The sequence below is a fragment of the Contarinia nasturtii genome, unplaced genomic scaffold, assembly GCF_009176525.2.
Source record: "Contarinia nasturtii isolate CC-2019 unplaced genomic scaffold, AAFC_CNas_1.1 Cnas_scaffold_3175, whole genome shotgun sequence".
NCBI classification, from domain to species: Eukaryota; Metazoa; Arthropoda; class Insecta; order Diptera; family Cecidomyiidae; genus Contarinia; species Contarinia nasturtii.
This window is the reverse complement of record NW_022200487.1, coordinates 1,221,218-1,244,945: the sequence shown is the minus strand read 5'-3', so window position 1 is coordinate 1,244,945 and position 23,728 is coordinate 1,221,218. Positions and strand designations below refer to the sequence as shown.

The window sequence follows — 23,728 nt, the reverse complement described above, 5'->3', positions numbered from 1 at the left end:
CGCGTAAATGGTTTTGACAAAATTTTGACACATGAAAAATACTCGTCGTCAATATCGAATGCATCTGGAATTGATGTGAAATTTTCCACTTTATAAAATTCGTAACAAGTAAAACATCTTTAAAGGTCACAATGGGAATTCTTGAAAAAATTTCGGAAATCGAAAAAGAAATTGCCCGTACACAGAAAAATAAAGGTAATTACACATATCTGAACATATAAAGTGTTTATTGATGTACATCTGTGCTGAGGTTATAAACATCATGAATTATGTCGCATATTGAAAATTGATATAAAAATGTGTTGAAACAGCCACCGAATACCATCTGGGCTTGTTGAAAGCAAAGCTTGCCAAGTATCGATCCGAGCTACTGGAGCCTTCCAAAAAAGGCGAGAAAGGTGAAGGGTTCGATGTGCTCAAATCAGGAGATTCTCGTGTTGCGCTTATTGGGTTTCCTTCCGTTGGAAAAGTAGGTTCAAACTTCACCAATCACCATCAATATTTTATTTTGAAAATTAAAAACTCGTATATTTCACTTTTAGTCGACATTGTTATCAACGCTGACCAAGACAGAAAGTGAAGCAGCAAACTATGAATTTACAACATTGACGTGCATTCCCGGCGTTATCGAATACAAAGGAGCAAATATTCAATTGCTCGATTTGCCGGTAATAAATAATTTTAATGTTTTTATGTGTGTTTTTTTTTTGTTAAAAAAAGCAAATTTAATATGGGCATTTTTGACTGCAGGGGATCATTGAGGGTGCTGCCCAAGGTAAAGGTAGAGGACGTCAAGTGATTGCAGTCGCTCGAACGGCTGATCTTGTAAGATAAACACAGAGATAAAAGAATATTTAGATTTTCTTCTAATAAATATAATAATTTCAATGAAGGTGATTATTATGCTTGACGCGACAAAGCCCAATGTTCATCGTGAGCTTTTGGAGAAGGAATTAGAAGCTGTTGGAATTCGATTGAATAAAGTAAAACCGAACATTTATTTCAAGCAAAAGAAAGGCGGCGGATTGAGCTTCAATTCAACATGCAATCTAACCAAATGCAATGAAAAGATGGTTCAAAGTGTGTTGCAAGCATTTAAAATCCATAACGCAGAAATACTATTTCGAGACGATTGTACTGAAGACGATTTTATAGACGTTGTGACAGATAACCGAGTCTATTTACCTTGTCTTTATGTTTACAACAAAATCGATCAGATTTCCATTGAAGAAGTCAATCGATTGGCCCGTGAACCGAACAGTGTCGTCGTTAGTTGTAATATGCAACTGAATTTGGACTATTTGCTCGAGAAGTTATGGGAAGACCTTAACCTCATTAGGTAGGTATCGCATTAAAATCAGTGAAAAAAACATTAATGTTGGATTTTGTATCTTTCTCTAGAGTATATACCAAGAAACCCGGTATGCCCCCAGACTTTAGTGACGCAATTATTTTGCGAAAAGGCGTTAGCGTTGAGCATGTTTGTCATTCAGTGCATCGTACATTAGCATCGCAATTCAAATACGCACTCGTTTGGGGTACATCAACAAAATATTCGCCGCAGCGTGTTGGTATAAGTCATATCATGCACGATGAAGATGTAATTCAAATTGTTAAAAAATAATGTTTATTATATTCCAAACTATTCTCTAAATTGTATGTTTTGCTATTTGAATAAATGAAAGTTTTACATCAAATAAATGCAATAAATGAATGTGAAGGTATTTTGTCCCTATTGAAAAAAAAATGTACGCTGTCAAATACATGTCATAAGCCGGTGTCAAATAATTGACAACAAATTTATGTATTTGAGTAAACAATTCTATCTCAGAAATTGCATCAAGCAAATCAGTCTCAATTCTACTTTGCGATGAGTTTAAAAACAAAGATTGAAAATGATGAAAATTATTTCATTAAAAAGGCAAAGCTTGCCGAGGAAACCGACCCATTCACAGCCAAAGCATGGATTCTGACGGCAAAAAGTCTATCACCAAACAATTTTGATGTTCAATTTGAAGTATATAAACAGGAGAAAGCGGCAAAAAACTATGCAGAGGCTGCAAAATGTTTCAGTTACATTATGTTAACATTCCAAAATCAACCGCCCGAGCTATTACGCCGTGAAATAATTCAACTTACAACGGCATTGCGTGCACCAGAAACCGAAAAGAATCCGAAAAAAGAAGAAGACTTTTATGTCGAAATGTTTCAGCACATATCTCTCGAGGTTCAAAATCGAATTTTGCTATCACTCAAACGCGATTCTGACAACAGTTTGGATTACTGTCAATTTGTATTGTTGCTGATGAAAAAATTCCCACAAATGTTGAATGTAAATTTGGTAAGTTTCAAAGTGTGTCAACAGTTTCAACCAATGACAACTGAAAATATCTTTCTTTCAGCCACATCTGCTTGAAGCTCTTGTTCAGAATACATCGTCCGGCAATCAGAAAAATTGCATCAAAATGCTGCTTTTCGAAGTGGTGCCAATCATCATTCAAAAGCCACCGTCAGATCTTTCTGCAAGTTTAGTACATCGTATCCTCACGCTTGGTTTGGAGTTTTATACATCGCAGATCTTTTTATTACTGCCGGCAGAGTTTAGTGACACCGTAAATTTGACGCCACCCATTTGTTGGTCACGCATCTTTGAAATAGTCGATGTATGCGGTCGCATTTTGAAATGGGAACCATTTTTGCCGTATAATTCGAGCTGGAGCAAAGATGTCTATTGGCAAAAACTCTACCACATAGTTTCACTGTCATCCACACGCCCAAGCGAGAATAAGCAAATTTTATTCTATGGCACGTGTCTCTTTATTGTGTCTCTTCATGACTACATAAATAGTATGAAACAAAAAGTCGATGACAATGAAATTCGATATATTTTGATAGAGACGATGAGAGGCAAGTTGCAAAAAATGTATTTAAAACCGTTTTTTTTGTATGTATTAAACGTTGTTTGGTTTTTCAATCTTTTTTTCTTGTAGAAGAAAATGAACCGCCGATTAAGCCTCCTTACCGTGAACCAAATATAATAACAAATCCAAGATGTGACAAAGAAGTGGCCATTCTATTTCGTACTGCCGTTCAATGTTGGCAACTGCTTCAATCTAATGAAATCCTACAAATTGATTTTAAGCAGTTACTTTTATCACTACCATGTAAAAAGTTGATTGAAATTTTCTGTTTTTATTTATTCAGTAACAATATATTTTTTTTTTTTTAATTCTAATAGGTTCACCCTATGTGAATCAATTCCTCGTTGATTTGGCATTCTATCTCGGTCAGCCGGAAGAATCTCAAACGCTTATGAATGATTCAACATTGGGCACAAGTAATTTGGAGAAAAATCTACGTTATCTCAGTTTGACGTTGCATCAACCAACATTTCAGGTTTGATTTTCAATTTTCGAATCTACCATACGTATTCTTTCATTGCCTTTGAAAATAATTTTTCGAAATAGGTGCCAGCTTTTGAACTGATGATGAAAGTTTTAGCAGATCTACCCAGCCAAACAGACAAATATGTGAAGAACATAACATCGAATGTTGCTGGCCGGAATATGGTTTTTTTGCCTTTAACAAAAAGACCCATTTTACAATATTGCATCAAAATCTTGGTGAAAACATTAAAGGTAACGAGTTTTAATTGAGGTTTTTGGTAATTTAAAAGGTAAATAATTCGGTAATTTTAGGCAAAACTGGAAAATGAAACGCAACACTATCGTGATTCTAATTCTATATTGGGCAGCATGTTAGTGTTGATTCAACTGAACTATCCGTCAGAGATAAAAACCGCTGAATTCATTTTTGAACGAATTCGTTCAAAGCAAAGCTTCAGTTTTCCGGACTTTTCTACATACATCATTTGTCCGGATTTTCTCGAAGAATTTATGTATTTGTACACAAACGAGAGCTCAAAAATTCAATTAGAATTAAGCCCACAAACAGCAACAGCATTAACACGACGCATTGGAACGCGTGGCTCTGATCGTGGCATCAAAGATGAATTCAAACAGCTGATTCGAAAACAAATGGCTCGCTCGAACGAAGAGATTGAACCACTTATTTTACATTTCATTACACAAGAGCGCAATACTTTGATGCAGTTGATTTTCGATAAGTAGAATACACATTTAGTGATGGTAACAAAAATGTGTTTTTTATTTCTTAGCTTTTAAATAAACTTTGGACACAATGAAGAAAAATGTTTTTTTTTGTCTGTATGTTCGTCTGTCAAAGAATCAATGGGCGTTTATTTTTTCCGAAGACGAAATCTTTTCAGTTGAAAAGTCTCAAATATGTGAAAAAAGAAAAGGAGGTAAATCTATAAACCGCTTCGTTTGATTGAAATTCACTTTTCTCTTTCACACCTTCTTACAAACTTTACTTGAAACAACTTTTAAGCGAGTCCAACCCTTTTTCTTCACATTTAAGCGAAACTTATAAATTATCATTTATTTATGACTTTGTCTGGAAAATCCAAACTTTTAGAGTATAAATACAGGTTAAATGCAATACTAGATTCCGATTACTTCAATCGTTAGAAAGGTGTCACTTCTACAGCCTGAGTTGAACTATTTAAAATTAAAATGAATGTGCTGCAATTAAGTAAAATATTGCAAAAATTTATTGGAGTTTATCGAGAAAGTTCAGCTAGTTGGAAGGATATCAGTTATATGTCTATAATGAATATTGTGTACGTTTTCGGAATGCTCTCGGTTCTTGTAATAGGAAGTTTTGTCTTCATTTTCATTAATTTTATGGATATGGAAAAATCGACAAATGCGGTGATCATATCCATGGCAGGTAAATATCCACCATATATCCATGAGTCATGGACCATGACAGGTAATGAGTTCATTTGATTTAGTTTTTTCTATCACGTGGTTTTGAATCTGTTTTTAGGTGTTAGTGGTGTTAGTTGTTATTGTGCAATTGCCTCCAATCTTAAGTCAATTCAAAAACTTTATACAATTCTGCAAGAGCTTGCCGATGAAGGTAATATTCACTATCATTACAAATTATTTTACAACTTGCAATAGTTTAAAAAAAAATTCTAGGTTCAAATTACCGAGGTTTCATTGGATTTCAACAGGCTGAAGAAAAAAGTCATTTTTTGTGTAAATGGTTTACCATGTTTATGATGTTATTTTTTACTTTTGGAACTATTCTTTTATCATTTGCAATGTCACTGTGGAACATTTACAAGGGAAAATTATTATCGGAAGAATGGTTTTTGCCGTATCAAATAATCTTACCTCTTGATAAATCAAATATTTTTGAATGGTATTTTGAATTTGTTTTACAAGCTTACAGTGGCTATGCGTTCGTTTTAACTATAACATCGACGGTAACGTTTTTTGGTGGATGCAGCTATTATATTGAAGCATGTCTCCTTCAATTCAAGCATATGTTTGAGCTAGTTGACGAAAGTATTGAAAGCGACAAAAATATCAAAATAATCGAAGAAAAAGTGTTCAAAACAATCATTTTCCACAATAAGATTATTGACTTGTTCGAACTACTTGCTGATGTATACAGTGCTCCAATATTCTTTCATTTAATATCGAACGTACTATTTTTCGCGGGAGCCATCTATCAAACAGAAAAGGTTTCTGACATGAAAACTGAAATAATAATTTTTACTCACACTTTTTTTCATATTACATGATTAGACTTTAGGCCATGTTGGCTTAGATCTGCTTTTTAACGTTTTGTGTGTGATTGAAGGTTTGTCATACACATTTATCCTATGCTACTTTGCCAATTTATCAACTTATTCGATGGGTGAGATTCAAGAAATCAACACTTAATAATTACTACTCCACTACGTTCCATTACATGATGAATAATTTCCATTTTTTTCTTCTGATCGTCCATAGGTGAAATTGCAAACGTCGTGTATAACTCCAATTGGTATTATCAATCACCAAAAATTCAGAAGCTATTTCCATTGATCATTGCCCGCTCAAACAAGGGATTTATATTCATGGGGTTTAAGATAATTTATTGCTCATTAGAATCATTCACAAAGCTGAACAAAAATGCGATGACATATTATATTCTATTCCGCAATATTTCCCAAAAATGATAAAAAGATATCTTTATACAAAGGAAATAACATAAACATGATGACTAAAAAAATACACGCATACATTGTACTATTTCCTAATACATATAATGTTCATAATTTTCTGCAATAAATGAGCATGTTGCACATATAAATATATGCAAACCTATTTTTTTTATTATTTAATTAATAAGAAATTAATATTCTAAACTTGAATAATAATTTCTCGCTTCTTACATTTTCTGATTATAAAAATTGTTAAATCGACTTATGATCGTGATACATCAGCATGGTCAAAAATTAAAGGAGGGATCCATCGACCAACGGAAAACCCCCAGCAAATCGAAAGAAATTTTGCCTAACAAAAAAGGGGGTTTTCATTCCACTCCGGAGTTTGTTCGTATCCATGTATGCTTATTGCTTATGACTCAAATTCGATTTAGGATCTCTTCAAACATATAAAAGCAAGCTTTCCATAACTATCCGTAATTATCAGATTAAAGCAGTTTGTTAAAAATGAAACATAAAATATTTGTAGAAAAACTTTACATATTAGAAATAATCACATTTTTACTAGATATTTCACTTCCGTTTTCTTTTGAATAAATGTGTTGTTTAAAAATTCAATCCATTTATTATATGATTCGATCTAATATTTGAATTTCCATCATTGTAAAAATGGGTTTGTTTTCAAATGGTCTCATGCTAAATTGAGTTTAATATTTGTACAGACATTTTTCGAAAACGACTTGGAAATTATTCACAAAAATATACACGTAAAATATCCACAACTATTTGTCAACGACCATATCATGTAAAAAGCACCAGTTCTCGTCCGATCACTGAAGTTCAGCTGCATTGAGCATGGTTAGTACTTGAATGGGTGACCGTCTGGAAACACCATGTGTCGTTGGCATTTTTTTTTTAAATTTAAAATCCTTCTGATAGTTTGCCTCGTGTTCTTAAATAGAAATTTTAATTCTTTGGAATTTATTTTCACGAAATACATATTGTGATAGGTTTCAAAAAAAATATTATCAAAATTTACTTGAAGGAATGACATCACAGATAATGTTCCACGCATTAAAATAACTGAAATTATAAGTAATCTACATTGATAAAAATGACCAAAAATTATGTGAATGAACATTTACGTTTCGCTCCTCACACCAGAAATATGCAAGATAGTCTGATAAACAGTACATACTACGTATATATGAGGGATGTGATGTTTTTTGCTGTATATTGTGATATCAAAGCGTTTAACGTTTAAATCTATTTTATCCGTGTAAATACATTTTTTCTGTTCATTGCGTCTTGATTATTACTTGTGCTATGCCTTATCCGCCGTTGGAGTATGTGCTGGAGTGCTTAATGTACACGCTTCACGATATAAACAGTGAATGGCCTGAATCGTAGTCACATGGATACTACATCGTTTCGATTATTACACGAAGCGCACGCGATTCTTATATGTGTGTTGTTTGCTATGTTATTGTCGACACATTCAATGTAAAACTACAAACAAACCGACGAATCATCGAAGAAAATAAAGTAAACGAAGATACGAACATGTTTATAAAACCGCTGGAAATCGTTCGAGCCCATTCAGTTCATCGTAACCGGCCTGAGTGAACGGTAGTGCAAAAATTCAGCTATCAACCGTATCTATCGAGTGTTCAAAAACTCTTCTGGGAATTTGCCCCATCATCTTTTTTTCTAATCATTTTTTTACTAAAAACAGACTTAAACTGGTTGTCAATGTTTAAAAGAATTTATCATCGAGTCAAGAAGTACATTTTTTGCATGGTGCAACTTAATAAATCGCATGAATGAATGAACAAACATTTGTTTTTTAAGTGTCTTCGTTTCAAAAATTTAAATATATTACTCGTGGTCAAACAATAAATTTGAAAAAAAAAAAAAAATAAATAAATAAATAAACATGACTAGTGGAGTTCAGACCGTAATAAAGTTAGTATATTGAATAATTATTATATTTGATTATCTCCAAGTTCACAAAAGCTTGAAAAAAGTGCATACAGATCTTTATTCTATTGGTTCATTAAATAATTTTTGTGCCATTTTCGGTACCTTTTAGCGCCACATTAAATCAATTCACTTGGTATAAATCACATCAAATTATTCGGCGTGCTTTTGTTATCATGCGTGCAAACATATTACTCAAGTCCATTCAAGTAGATGAATTGCGATTTTAATGCTTAACAATTTACCACTTAAAATGTTTCAGTTTGTTTTGCGCCTTCGATTTGTTTTGATAGCCACAAATGTGATAAACAATGTTTGGAAAGTAAATTAATTCATCAATCAGAATATTCATATTCGTTCCATCTATCGGGCAGAGCGAACAAATTTGTTCGATCGTTGAACATTTCTATGCAGAATCCATTTATTTTGGTTATTTTTATGTTAATTCAGAAAATTACCATATGCGCAATGTATCCAAAAAATTTTTTAAGTATGGATAAATTTGCATGTTTTATCTGACTTTTAAAAGAAATTAATTCAATAAAGAGTTCATTCCACATAGCAAATTATATATAATAGACAAATTTACTGTCATACAAAAAAATAATTCAGATAGTTAATATGCCGTAAATGTATCATTTTCATGCTCATTGAATGAATACAAATTAAATCTCAGTTTAAATAAATGAAAAAAAAAAAAAAAACTTAAATAGAAAGAGAGACATCATAATTACAACAACCGTATTAAATGACATGGCAGCTAGTAATATAGCATATTCCGCTAACGAGATCGTTTATGTTTTGGTGGAAGTGATGGCGACGAATCGGAAATGGTAAAATAAAATTCACTGACTTGTGATCAAATCAATCTAATCATCGATCTAACTTGTTGACTCTTACTTCGTCGCATCGTCGTCTTTGTCATTCCTTTTCTGATGTCCACTTCTTTCTATCTCAATTAATTTGATACATTCAATCATATGTTCACGCTTTTAATTTATTTATGTACGGTACTCAAGTGAAGTCAAAGTCGACAATCACAATTTAATTGAAGAAATCAAGCATAACATGAATTGCGGCATTAAATGCGTTTACATATGCAAAGTGGATACATGCTACAACTAAATAGACTGAAACTGAGCCGGAGCGGTCATACCAAGAAAAAAGAAGAACTACAATTAATGAATAAACACAACAAAAAGTCTCATAAAAACAACGAGTATTTATACCATATACACATGGTGTCTGGTGTTTGGTATCTTCCAGCACAGTGTCAGAGTTTGTCGTTTCAATGAATCGTCTTTCAACAAAATAAGTAGTTGTAATTTGTAAATTCACACGCAACGACCGTTTATTTAACTTTGTTTTTTATTATTATTATTATTATGGCTTAGTTGTTAGTTTTTTTTGCAGTCCAAACTATGCGTTATCAAAAAAATTGTATGACCTAGATAAATTATAATTTGCACACCGTGACTGTTTTTTTTTTGTTTTTCGTCTACGTTTATTTGTTTTTTAACGTAGCCAAATATACAAAATTATTCAAGCGGATGCGAAACATGGAAGTTTGTAGTAACACTGCACAGAAAACAAGAGACGTGCACACTGCACAGTAATTATTGCTTACAATTATTTTTCCATTTACATTTATGATGCTTGAAAAAATGTCATAAATGAGTAGATTGAGCAACTGATTGAAGAGAAAAAATGAAGTTGTTGATGTATACATGTGTGTGTGTGTGCACGTTTGAATAATTCCATTGAAATGATTAGTATCAGAGTGCAAAGACCAAACGAGATCTGATCTTGTGACAAGATTGCATAAGATGGTATCGATTCCAATAAGCGGCACACAAATCACGCTTCGTGTAGACCACGAAACGTGTTTGAGGAGAGCTGGAAGTATTTCGGAAAAGATAAAAAGATGAAAACACGTTTTAAACACTTCAAACCTTATTTTCGTTCGGTCAACTTCGAAATTCTTCTATTCTACAAAGTGGGTTCCCAATTTTTAGTTTTCCGCTCTCGTTGAATATATTATTCACTGCGAGTCACATGAGTCTAGAAGAACCCATCATTTAGCCTCCGTATAACTTATACGTCGGACAACTTGTATAGTAATTAGGAAATTCATTACGAGTTGTTGTTGTTGTTGCTTTTTTATCGAAATCGACATTCTACTGATGAGACTCTACATGGTTAGATTGCATTTTTGTGCGTTTTTGCAACATACTTAATATTTTTTTCAATTTTATTTTATGCCTTTGGCATTCGTTTTTAATTACATCCCATCACTATGTATATCAGCTACCTGCACACTTGCTTTGGCCAAGTCATTTGCTGCAAACATTTTTCTTCTTTATCCGTATTTCCTTGATTTTCTTACACCTTCTCGGTCGTTCACATTGGATATATTCACTAAACTTCAACTTCTTTTTCTTCTTCTTCGTCGAATACATACTTTGAGTGTATGCCATTAATGAAAGTATCAACGTAAGATAATAGGCCGGTTCCGTTATTGCTTAATTGCATTGATTTTTAAAATATTTATTGAAATAAATTGGCAAAAATGCCCATTCGTTTCGTGTTCCACTCAAATATTGAGCCTTCGTTCATTATAAATCATATACATTATTTTTCAATATTTAACATTGCTCTATTTATAACTTCCGTTATTCTGTGATTAATGTTTATTTATAAATTCGAGATTGCAAATGATTTTTACGAATATTGTTTTTTTAATCATTCGACCATTACTTCTTAAAACCTCTATTATTTTTACCTACGTAAGCGAAAACACTCAAGCAGAGAAACAAATTTTTTCTTTTGATGTCAAAATTCGCTTTATTTGAAAAACTATACAAAAACAAACATACTCGTATGAATGTTCAGGAATAAATGTGAAATTTCTACACGCAACATACATTTAATCAATTTTATTGGGTTTCATTGAACACACTGTGAATCTTCTCCCCAGGATTATGTGTTTGAAAGTCTCACATTCATTCTCGGGCATTCACATATATATATTTTAAAATGAGATCGTGGCTCAGCAGGTATATGCTTCAACCTAATGTATGCTCTGAAACGATAAAAATTTAAAGTGTCTCTTGTTTGTTTGTTTTTCTTCTTTTTTTTTGCTTATATAAATTGGTTTTTACTTTGATTCCTTTCTAAATGCAAATCATGTGTTCTGCGTTAAATGAAAGCGACTTAGCAAACGGGTCACCAAAAAAAAGTATCAATACGATTTGGTTTAATGGATATCGCAAAATTCAAATCGATGAGTAGTGAATACTAATTAAGTAGTACCGATTGATGCTCGTAAACCTTTCTTTTTTTTACGCCGTTTGTTAAATATATGCCGTTTCTTTTGACAAATGATCAATGCCAAGTGTTGCGTTGAATGAAAAATCCATTGCGCGTTACTTTGAATATGGCGTCAGTGTTAATAAATTTAATGAAAATATATTCCACTTTTTGTAATTTATAATAGTTGGCATTTATTGTTTGTTCAATTGAATGCGTTTTGTTCTATTATTATTATTATTATTATTGTTGGAATTTCTCCCCGTTTTATCACGAATCTAGGGGGCAGACACGTGGAATAGGATTAGACTTTTAATGTAAAGATTCGAGAAATTGCAATGAAATAGCAACGCCTGTGAATGGATTCGCGTGGAATAGCGAAACAGTGCATGGAATAGAAAAAATTGTTTCACTTCAAATCCATTTAACATTTCTTTTGACGTTTATTGATGGATTAGTGGAATAGTGCGGAATAGCAGAATTAACATTTTTGATGGAAACAGTGCATGGAATAGGAAAAATATTTTTCGATTTCACATTTGTGTTTTTGGATTAGTGGAATAGCTGGATTAGTAATTTATATAGTGGATTCAGAATTTATTCTTGGTGTCTCCCCCCTAGTCACGAATTTTAGTAATTATATTTAAAAGATCCTGCAAAAAATATTCACAAAACAAATTCTTGGACGTTATTTTTCATTTAAACCTAATTTACATCTTTTTCCGATAATGAAATGAAATAATAAAAATACCAAAGAAAATCGTGTTTCAACACCGTCATTCTCAGACATAAACGAGGAAATGATGCACTCAGGAAAATCGCACTTTTTAATTAAATTAATGTTATTAATTAATATTCGGCCAATTATAGATTAATAACAAAGTTTAAGCTTTGAAAACGTCATAATTGTCACTCCGTATGCTTCGAGAATTCCAAGCTTTAACTTATTCAAAATCTATTCTGTTATAGAGAGAATGTTTTGGATGGACTTTTGTAAAATACGCATTGATCAGAGTTTATTGGGAAAATTTGTGATATTTTACAATATTTTGTCACATGTCATATTGCATGTGATGTGTTTACGTTTCTTTGGTGCACGTTTTAGTCCAGTTAAGAACAACATCAACATCTGATGAAAGTAAAATAGTTTTTATCATTTCTCAGAGTACATCAGGTCGCATTTGTGATATGATTCTTATATAATGTGCGAACGTTTACTTTTTATTTTGAGTGCGTGCTGCAACGTGGATGTTCGAGTGAATTTATTGAACGCCAACATTTCCGTCAAATGTTTATTTGCAATTTATTTAAATCGCTTAATATTCTAACTAATTATGCGAGAACAAGCGCATGCTATAAAATGCAAAAGTGCAATGAATGACATTAAGTACGATTTATTTATAAAGTAAATTGTTATTCGGTGCTTCTGGATGAAACCTTTTATATGTATATTTAAAAAAAAAACTCGACATTCGGATTTTAATTTTCAATTCGGATGAGATACTTTGTTACTAATTTAGTTATATTAGAGCGAGAGAAAATGACGAACGCACATATACTCACAAAAACATATGATATATAAATGTATTCTTCCTTTAGTGTGCGCCCTTGATATTTAATTCAATGCCTGTTATTTATATTGCACCACAATCATTTTTCTCTATTGAATTTTGTCGTTTGTCATTCGCGTATAATTTCACGATAATTTCGACTATTCATCAAACGAAAGCTTGATGGGATAGTAACAATGCTATTTGAAATCAAATTTTTTTATTACTAACCCAGCTGTCTATCGTGGAATTTTAACAAATCAAAACTATCGAGAATAAACCAATTGTCCATATACTATTATTACTATTATTTTATGCGTTTTTTGTGAGATTTTAATTTCAATTCGCACATGTAACACAAATCAAACAAAAACCAAGTTTTGTGATTTATGACTGTACGGTTTGTCCCTCGTAAAACAGTTTATATTTAACATTTTATACAAAAAAAACTTATGTTTCTTTTGCTTTTTCTCAGTTATTCCGAACATTTGCCCTGACTCAGAATATACATTTTTCATGATCATTGCTTACGGCATACGCTTTATGTGTTTATTATTTTTTTTTGTTGAAGCGACGAAGAGAGAAAAATAAACAAATTTTTGCGGTTGACAACGATTCCGCATCTCATGATGGTATTTTTGAAAATATATGTGACATTTCACACTGATTCGATTTATCGATTTGAATTTTATGCACGTACAACACATTTATATACAGGCAGTAAAGAGTCAAGAGTAAAGAGTCAGCCATTTAGTCAGTTTTATCGTTAAAACAAAAAAGAATAAACGAGCAAGGAGAGAAAACTTAATTCAGTGTGCAACCACTTGATGTTCGGCTGTTCAATTTCATTGAATAGCCCGTTGTTGATAGCACGACCTTATCGTGTGCGTGTATACAATATAAATATCCTGGCACGAAACTGTACGATTTCGGAAACGTGTAAACGTTTGTCTCAGAAGCATTGGAAATAATCAGACAATGCCATTGTCACACAATTTTTGCAATTAAAATTCAATTACACGCAATTTGAAATCAATTTTAATCTAATAAGCACTCTTTTCCTCGTGCGTGTGTTCTGCAGTCTGCACACTTAAATCACAGAATTAGCGGAAAGAAATTTCATTCGTATGTTAAGCATTGTATATTTGGTTTTATCATTAACGCAATGTTTTCAGTCTCGTTTTCCACTTAAATTCGCAATTTGCGCGTCGAATACATAAACAATTGTTTGCTACCATAGACGACGATGACGAAGCATTATCTTTGTGTATGTTGTACAACTCACTCTCAGACCTTGCATCTGTGCGCGATGGCTTGAAATTGATTTGATTTGCAAAGCTGCATGAGATATCTACTTCCAGATTATGCACATTTTTTCAATCAACATTTTCTTTTTTTGCAACAGATATAAGATTTAGATCTTTCTTTAGAGAAATTGAACGAAAATCGCAGATACATAATTCGCGTATGTGTGTGAATTCAATCAAAAAGAATTGCTTTCTCGTTGATTAGATTTTTTTCAATGTGACGACGTTTGCGTGAACGCAACACGGTTCTTAGATTCATTCATTGCATTGTTCTCAAACAACACGTATCACATCAGCGGAATAGATTAGCTAACTAAATTGAGTGCGTCTTGACTACACTACTCTAAAATTAAACATATTTTCCAAGTAATTACTCCAAAAATGGACCTGTTGTTTCGTTGTGCCGTAAGCCCGTTATCCTTGACCTGAATTTGATCACTCGCAAGACTAAGTTCTAGTGTCTAATCACAAAATCAAAGTCAATGTAAGTTGTGGAATGTATTCGATGCAGTCAATCAATTGAAAGTACAATTGAAATTTAACGGCAAATGTGTATTGAATAAATCAAAACGGTGATGTCAAAGTTAAAAGATCTTACTACCAATATCAAAATTGGGCACATAAAATCTGCATGAAGGATATATATTTCGCAAACAGCATTTGATAACTAACTAACCGCGAGTCTCTTGAACGGCCGTATTTTTGCCAAACTAAAAAAAACACGTAATAATCAACTTCAAGGTTCTGTACTATCTATTACAAAAAGTCTATGTCAACACACCTTGCATAAAATATTTTTTGCAAGCAAAATATACGCGCATCATGTTAATTAAAATCTAAACTCTGGTATCATTTTGTCATTTTAATTACAATTTTTATGGTTAATATTGGTTACCACTCCCAACTTTTACTTCTGATATAGTTGTATCATTTGATTTATTAAAGAAATAATATCCATCAACTTATTCAAAATATTTGCAGAGGCTTGACTTTTACCACAAACAATAGATCGCGTTGAGTCACAATTTTTTTTTATTATGTGTCATTATGGTAATCAATATGTTTTGGATAGAACAAAGAATGAAATCTCTTTGATATCGACTTATAAAACGTGTCTGCTATATACAAATCATTGTTTATGACGATAATTTCCATTAAAAGGACCATAAAATCGAAGTTAAATTGTGCAAAAGAATGCGAAAGAGTAGTTAGAAATCACCAAATGGCCAAATAAAATTCTGCAAAATTGATATGATAGTAAAATCAAAATTGTCGAATATTACCCGTGCCGTATTGGTTATACTCATTTTTATTAGCCAGCCACAAAAAAATAATAACGGATTTAATTTCAGTGAAAACGAATTTTAAGTCATACAATATGTTCAGTGTCTTGCGAAAAAGGCATACATTGTTTGCTGTAAATCAGGCAATATTTTCGTATGTGTTGAAGATGTGTCTACTTGTTTGTCAAAAGCAATTGCTTTGAAAATTGAAAATCAGTGCCATTGAAACACAATAAGTAACATTTATACACATTTCTACAATGTACAGTACACACTCATACTATGAATCTCACATTTAGTTTCAATGTAAAGTGCGGCCGATGTGTGCAGCTGTGTGAAGAGGTTTTAACGGTTTGTGGTTGCAAAATAGCAAGTGACTAAATGAATAAAAAAAAAATCGGCTCTTATACTTTTCGATTCGGATTATGAATATGAATCAAAATCAAAACATTGTCAAAATATTATGAAAGCAAAAGTATTAATCATACGTATTATAATTTTTCGAAGATATACTATTCACCAAAAATGCGGTGTTTTGAAATGAATACCGGTAATGAATGCCAAATTGATGCAAGCGATACTCGTTTCGATAAAATTGACGCATGAAATATTGTAGAATTGGACGACACTTCTTCATCACGTTTGCTTAACTTTCATTTTTTGATCATTGAAGTCTATCTGACCAACGACGTTTTCAGTGCGTTGCAAAAGTGATTTCAAAACACATATGGTGCTATCACATGTTATATTATTTATTTCCCATTCTTGACCCATTCACAGCAGATCTTATGATAGAAATATTTATTGATTTTACAATATCTCCAAATGATACTCACGTGCGGTATTCAGTAAATGTCATCAAGCGGCACGTTTCGTTGCGAACATTTGATTTGAATCGAACACACGGAATAATGAGGTGAACAATATCATCTTTGTATTTGTCCTCCGTTAGTAGATATAGGCGTGTGAAATATCGTTACTGACTGTTACTGAGAATTTGTTTAAATGAAAGAGAGAATAATAAAAACAGCTATTCGTCTCCTCGCACACTTGTAAACGTACTACATAAATTCTTGTTTAAGTGTGCGTCATGTACAGCATTCAACGATTTAACACAATACTTTTGGAGTTTCGATTTTAGCGTGTATCTATTTAATGTTCCGTGCGGTATTCAACAATTGCTCATCTCTGTGCAATTGAGATAAAAAAAACGCATGAAGTAATCAAACGGCATTCAATGAAACGAGGTAATTGACCATATACATTTCGATCGACTTTGTCTGTTTGTTAATTAAATATTATTTTTCTCTCATTACAAGTCGGTTGATTTTCTGGAATTCAATTGTTGAAAAATTTACAAAAAAAATTAAAACGTATTAACGCCAAGTAGCAATAAAAAAAAACGTGCCGATACAATGTCAGTCATCATTTCTCAGCAATACAAGACGAAGCAACATAATGTGCGGAAAGCTGGTAATATCGAACAAGTCGAGGTAAAGAAACGTGTACAATACGAAAATGAAATTATAAGGGGTAAATCAAGAGTGAAAAACGTGCCAACCGCTTATGGAGATCGATTCATCCCTCGACGTCGTCAATCGGCCGAACAAATATTCTACAATTCATCTTTCAATCGTGAAGAAAATGAGAACGACATTTTCTACATAAAAGCACAACCGTTTTATTGGCGTCGCACCAACTATCGCATAAATATCAAAATGCAATTAGGTATTAATTTTGACAGGGATTTGTTGAACTTTCACGATCCGACAACAAAACAAATGTGTGAACGGTCGTTCAATCGAAATCCAACGCAGATTGAATATAACGTGCCAAGTAAAAGCACCGAAGAACTGGATTGGTCATGTCGTCCACGATCGAAGCCGCTATCATACAGTGATAGTATACATGATATGCCTGGATTTGACAGGTACGAAAGCGGTAACAATATCGTAGATTGGAGTAGTGCCGGTGAAATTGCAGCGGTTTTTGATTCATCTTTAGTTCTGTGGAGTCCGGAAACCAATCCAATCGAATTCGAATTAAAAAACATAAACGCATTGAAATTCGGTCCAAATGACAAACTACTAGCATTGGGAACAAAAAATTTTACACCATCATCATCACTACTACAGATTTGTGAAATTACTAGTAAACAATTGATTCGAAAAGGTGCAAAGAAATTTTTGGAAATTCCGAAGAATATAACAAGTATTGAATGGGAGAGGAATGGATGCATCATTGCGTGCGGTACATCAACAGGAATGGTTTTTATAGTTTCGTATCCAGAAATGAAAATAGAACATCGATTTAAAGCCCTTAAAACTGCGATAAGTAATATGAAATATTCAATTCGTAATACATTTATTGCCATAAATAGTAGTAATGACGGAAATCTATTGATTTTATACAACAAGAAATTTAATTTTGAGCAATATCTCGCACACGAAAATGTTTATTGTATAGCATGGCATCCATGGATTGAAACAAATCTGTTCATTGGTTACAAGTCGCCCGCATCAATTCATCTGATGGATTTGAAAACCAAAACAATGATTGCACATTATCGTCGCAATGACTTACAATATTCACTATGCGCCATGTCAATAAATCCATTATCGGCCGAATTGGTTGTATCGTTTTCGCATCAAGAAAATGACGTCACCCACAGTGATATTCTCGTTATGGCATCAATGAATAGCATCGTCGACAACATATCAGCTCATCAAGAAGCCGTTTATTTTATATTATGGGATCCAACTGGAACAAAAGTGGCTACAATCGGTCAAGATGAATCGCTGAATATCTGGCATTTTTTTGGTAAATCTCAGAAGAAAGCGGACGAACTAAAGAAAATGAAAGAGAATAAAAACCAACCAATGTGCAGTAATTTTAATTTGAATAATGTAGTTATGCAATCACGGTGATCATTTATGATCTGATGAAATCTTATTATATTAATTTATCTCTATACTGTAGAATCAGATTGTGTGTGTATATACGTATTTTTTGACAAAATATTGCTATGTTGCAATTATATTATCTTTTTTTATCATTTTCAATTCAGATATATATATATATTCTTAATTCTGAAATGAATGTAAATTTTTACAAAACTCACTTACGAACGATATATGAAATGTATTATCCAAATTACCGGCTAATAATATACAGAAGAATTTTTGAAAAAAAAAAGAAAAGAGAAAGACATTTTTATGTGCATTTATTTTTGAGAAGAAGTTTATACAACGATGTCTTGTTGGTAATCTTGGTATCGACGAATCAGTGCATAGTGTTGGGTGATACCCAGCGGTCGTTGCCCCGCCATTTGTTTTCTTTTCTGCTTTTAGTTTGTCTCCGTATCTGATTGTAGAATATATTATGGATTTTTTATATTGAATGCATTTTTTTCATTATTAATTCTCATTCCATTTTCGCGCTTTTGTTGTGAGAAACTGTTACTAAAGAGTCTGGTTTATGGATATCTGGTTTATCAAGCGTTGCCTCTCTCGATTTATTTTGAATTTTTTCCTTTTCCTATACAAGCAGTGATAAAACTTATAACTTGTATAAAGATTTATTCATCCATAAACAATTATATGATATGATTGATGTTCAATAGACACGTGAGTTATTTGAAAATCAAGGAAATTGTTTTCAAACGATGCTTTAAAGTTAACTTACATTTTAACGATTCTGTATATGTACATTGTATAATAATTTAAGAGAAACGGAGAAGTGCAATCGAAGTAGCAACTAGAAAATTGTATGAAATGTTAATACAATCATTAAGTTTTTCTTTAATGCTATTTCAGAAATCCAAACTGGTGGCCTCGGCGTACCTGTTTAGAAAAATCTTTAATCGTCATTAGTGTACTTTCACTAATTGGTATAATCGCTCTAGTCTTATCACTTTCTGGTGTTCTGGTTAAGAAAAGAGAATGTGAAAGTAAGCACAGATTTCATATTTTACAATTATAGATTTAGTGTCACGACTTTTCCATCTTTTTTGTTCTTCCAATATTTTGTTTTATTTCCATTAATGTAGCTCAGATAAAAAAGGCCGGTGCCGAGGCACTTCAGAGTCCACCAGGCATTCATATCAATCAAAATACTTTACCGGCCGTAAACAAAACAAAAAAGAATGAATACGATGATGTTTGTCTAACACCCGGTTGTATCCATGCAGCGTCACGTATTCTTGACCAGATGGATGACACCGTTGAACCTTGTGATGATTTCTACAGGTAGTAAATCATAAAAGAGATACTTCAACTTTTTGTATTAAATCGGAATGTAGATAAGATTCGTATCATAAGACGATGTGAATTATCTACATTTTATACCAGAATTTTGCTCAGCGCTGAGAAAATATCTTGCTGAGAAAGCGTTGTCCGTCGCATGCGAATGTGCGTGGCAGTTTTAACATCACAGCGAACAGCAATACATGCATTGTTCTCTATACAATTGTTTGAATGTTTTGAGTCACATGAACTATAAACTGCCACGCACATTCTCATGCGACGGACGACGCATTCTCAGCAAGATATTTTAATATGCTGTGGATGGCAGCAGCGCTGAGAAATACTCTGTTTTATACTCTCGTTTTCATACATTATATCTACTTACTTTCGGTGCACCCTTTCTACAGTTTTGCCTGCGGAAATTTCGTAAAAGAGACCGTCATTCCTGATGAAAAAGTATCGGTTAATACATTTTCAATAATTGGCGATAAACTTCAGGAGCAGTTACGTTCATTGATTAGCGATAAAATCGATCCAAATGATTCGGCACCATTCAATTTGGCAAAAAAATTGTACAAAGCATGCATGAATAAAACACTAATTGAGGAACGTGGATTAAAGCCATTATTCGATATCACCGATAAACTTGGCGGTTGGCCCGTTGTCAAGGGCGATGAATGGGATTCAAAATCTGAATGGAGCTGGACATGGGCCGTTAAAGAATTCCGTAAAGTTGGCTACTCTATGGATTATATTTTCGATTTCTCTATTGGCATCGATTTGAAAAAGTCAACAGCTCGAATCATTGATGTAAGCTTTGTCATTCAATTTCATTACAAATTGTTGAGTCGTTTAAATGCCAAAATAGGAAAAAATGCTTTGAATTTCAATTGGGAATACTTACAACTTTAAAGGTTATTTGAGTGACCAATTTTTATTTCAACGTGGATTTGATTTTTGTATTGAACATTTTTATCGGATTCATATTCAATGCGGATTTGTGTCACAAAATTCTATTTTTTTTTTCATGATGCTAATTAGCAATAACAAACAATTTTTTTCTAATTAAATATTGAGTGCTAATTTCAAGCACAAACTTTACGTCATGCGACAGAAATTTTGTTTTCTCAAGAAAACGTGATTTCTTATCGTTTGTCATTTGTATTAAAGTATCTTCCTGAAAATGTGAGAAAGAAAAATTGAAATTACATTTTGAAGTCGATTTCATCAAACAATAAGAATTGTTGCAAAATAGGTCAAATGAGTTTTGTTGACAAATCTAATAAAAGTCTATAAACGTTCTTAATTCAATATGATAATAAGACTTTACCACAAATAAATTTGTACAAACACACACACACACCACTTATATTTCACAGATCGATCAGGCAGCATTGGGTTTAAGTCGTGAATATTTGAGCAAAGGATTTGAGGATAAAATTGTTAAGGCATACTATGAATACATGGTTGACATGGCTGTTATTTACGGTGCCGATCGCAGCCGAGCTGAACGAGAGCTTAAAGAATCACTTGAGTTTGAAATGAAATTGGCCAATGTAAGTATTCACTCACCTACTTAATTACAATCATTCGTTTCATTTCAAAACTCGTTCGGAATAGATATCTTTGCCAAATGAAAAGCGAAGAAACGCCACAGCTCTCTACAATCCACATACATTGCGTGAAGTACAAAAGATGTATCCATACATTCAGTGGGTTGATTACATAAATGTGTTATTGCCGCCACCTCATTCAGTCGACGAGAATGAAGTTATTGTGGTTAGTGTGCCATCCTACTTTGAAAGTTTGGGCAAATTGTTGCAAGATACCCCAAAACGTATCATCGCCAATTACATGATGTGGCGCGTAACAGCCTTTTCATCATTCTTCCTCACAAGTGAATTACGAAAAAGGCAATTGGTTTACAGTACAGTCGTTAGCGGTAAACAAGATTATTTTCCGATTAGTTTCGATTATTTTAAATTTTATTCTTTTCTTTTGTGATTCTCCCCTTAGGTAAACAAGAACAAGAAGCAAGATGGAAAGAATGTATTGATATCACGAGTGGCAGGTAAAATTTGTTATAAAGTTTATTTTCACTAAAAAAAAAAGTTTCGGTGGCATTACGATTTTAAAATTTTCCATTGTTTAGTCTTTCAATAGCCGTCGGTGCACTATATGTGAGAAAACACTTTCGCCAAGATTCAAAAGCCACTGCACTGGAAATGGTGAATGGAATTCGCAAAGAATTTGAATTGATTTTGAACGAAGTCAACTGGATGGATGATGCAACACGCCAATCAGCTCTCAATAAATTAAAATCAATGTCCACCCATATCGGCTATCCCGATGAAATTATGGACAATTCCAAAATTGAGAAATACTACGAAAATTTGGAAATCGATGAAAACAACTATTTATCATCCGTGTTGAATATGAATGTATTCGGTACTGATTATGCATTTAATAAACTTCGTAAACCAGTCAACAAAACCGATTGGGTCACTCATGCACGTCCAGCAGTTGTTAATGCATTTTACTCCTCCATCGAAAATAGCATACGTAAGGATTTCATAAAGTTTGCATTAAATACGGAATTTAATCGATTATATATTTACAGAATTCCCAGCCGGTAAGCGATTTTTGTACATTTTCTTCGAATAAACCAATGTCGTTTTCGGTAGTATTTCGATTTCATTTTTTTAATCATGTATTTAGGTATTTTGCAAGGCCAATTTTTCTCATCCGACCGTAAGTTTTGTGCATTTTCTCACTGTCCCTTTTAAATTGTTGCAATTCTTCCTTGATTTTACCATATATTTTTTTACAATAGGACCCCGATATTTGAATTTTGGAGCAATTGGTTTTGTTATTGGACACGAAATAACTCACGGCTTTGACGATCAAGGTCGTCAATTTGGTAAAAAAAAAACAATTTTTAAATGTTTATTTACATTTACTCATTTATATCTTTCTATTTTCTATTGTCTTTGAAATATAAAAGATCTCAATGGCAATTTAGTTGATTGGTGGCAATCTGAAACAAAGTCACATTATTTGGAAAAAGCAAAATGCATCATTGAACAATATGGAAACTACACTGAACCTACGACCGGTATTAAAGTACGTATTTTTGAGAAGTCCTACCGACCGATCCAATGAATAATTTAGTAGTGAAGCCAAAAAACGGTCAAAGGTTGATTGAAAACCAACCTTTGACAGTTTTTTGGCTTCACTACTAAAGTACGTATTTTTTTCCGATTTATTCCAACAATTTAGTTATCATTCTTTGTTTTTTTTTCTTTCATCAAATTCTTAACAGTTGAATGGTGTCAATACACAAGGAGAGAATATTGCTGATAATGGAGGTATCAAAGAATCGTATCTAGCTTATCAAAAATGGCAAGAAGAAAATGGACCAGAACAAAGATTGCCAGGATTAGATTATACACCGCAACAATTATTTTGGGTTGCAGCCGCACAAACGTGGTGCAGTATTTACAGACCAGAATCAATGAAAATGCGAATTACAACTGGCGTACATAGTCCAGCACAATTCCGTGTACTCGGACCATTGAGCAATCGGCAAGAGTTTGCTGATGATTTTAATTGTCCTGAAGGTTCTCCGATGAACCCTGTTAAAAAATGTGAAGTTTGGTAGTCAACTTTGTTCATACAAAAGAAATAAGAAGACAACCGTTCAAATTTCTGCAGCTCGTAGTTAAGCTGTTAATCCACTTAATATTCGATTCGATTGGAACAATTGTGAAAAAATATATTTTCAAGCATCTCTTGATATCTTCGAATGGAATTCAATTTTATTTTTATTTTTATTTAATGAGAAATTTCTTCCGCATTTATTTTTAATGTGATTTAAAATATTCAATTCTACAGTTGCTCTCGACAAATCACAACATTTTTTAGACTACTATTTTATTTTATTGATTATAATATTGATCCGTTATATTTT

At 32.8% G+C, this 23,728-nt stretch overlaps 4 protein-coding genes and 1 pseudogene across 4 annotated transcripts; all 5 read left to right on the top strand.

Moving 5' to 3' along the window:
* The first annotated feature begins 16 nt into the window (after positions 1-16).
* Positions 17-1,654, top strand: LOC116349900 (developmentally-regulated GTP-binding protein 2). Its single transcript, XM_031781541.1, has 6 exons — positions 17-195; positions 312-469; positions 543-668; positions 751-825; positions 894-1,339; positions 1,402-1,654. Exons 1-6 carry the CDS (start codon positions 132-134, stop codon positions 1,622-1,624), a joined length of 1,092 nt encoding a protein of 363 aa, XP_031637401.1. The 5' UTR covers positions 17-131; the 3' UTR covers positions 1,625-1,654.
* Positions 1,655-1,795: 141 nt separating this feature from the next.
* On the top strand, positions 1,796-4,193 carry LOC116349904 (integrator complex subunit 10). Its single transcript, XM_031781549.1, has 6 exons — positions 1,796-2,341; positions 2,403-2,907; positions 2,991-3,164; positions 3,239-3,396; positions 3,468-3,638; positions 3,699-4,193. The coding sequence occupies exons 1-6, from the start codon at positions 1,871-1,873 to the stop codon at positions 4,128-4,130; spliced, it is 1,911 nt and encodes a 636-aa protein (XP_031637409.1). The 5' UTR covers positions 1,796-1,870; the 3' UTR covers positions 4,131-4,193.
* A 2,680-nt stretch (positions 4,194-6,873) lies between these two features.
* On the top strand, positions 6,874-6,992 carry LOC116349967 (annotated as a pseudogene).
* Positions 6,993-7,699: 707 nt separating this feature from the next.
* Positions 7,700-23,723, top strand: LOC116349894 (neprilysin-2). Its single transcript, XM_031781536.1, has 13 exons — positions 7,700-8,050; positions 19,330-19,463; positions 19,563-19,761; positions 20,166-20,568; positions 21,138-21,314; positions 21,379-21,700; positions 21,775-21,829; positions 21,911-22,320; positions 22,379-22,390; positions 22,477-22,509; positions 22,592-22,678; positions 22,763-22,881; positions 23,081-23,723. Exons 1-13 carry the CDS (start codon positions 8,022-8,024, stop codon positions 23,417-23,419), a joined length of 2,319 nt encoding a protein of 772 aa, XP_031637396.1. The 5' UTR covers positions 7,700-8,021; the 3' UTR covers positions 23,420-23,723.
* LOC116349895 (protein cortex) lies at positions 16,455-18,690 on the top strand. The gene is made up of 2 exons (XM_031781537.1): positions 16,455-16,761; positions 16,834-18,690. The coding sequence occupies exon 2, from the start codon at positions 16,930-16,932 to the stop codon at positions 18,439-18,441; it is 1,512 nt and encodes a 503-aa protein (XP_031637397.1). The 5' UTR covers positions 16,455-16,761; positions 16,834-16,929; the 3' UTR covers positions 18,442-18,690.
* Positions 23,724-23,728: the final 5 nt, after the last annotated feature.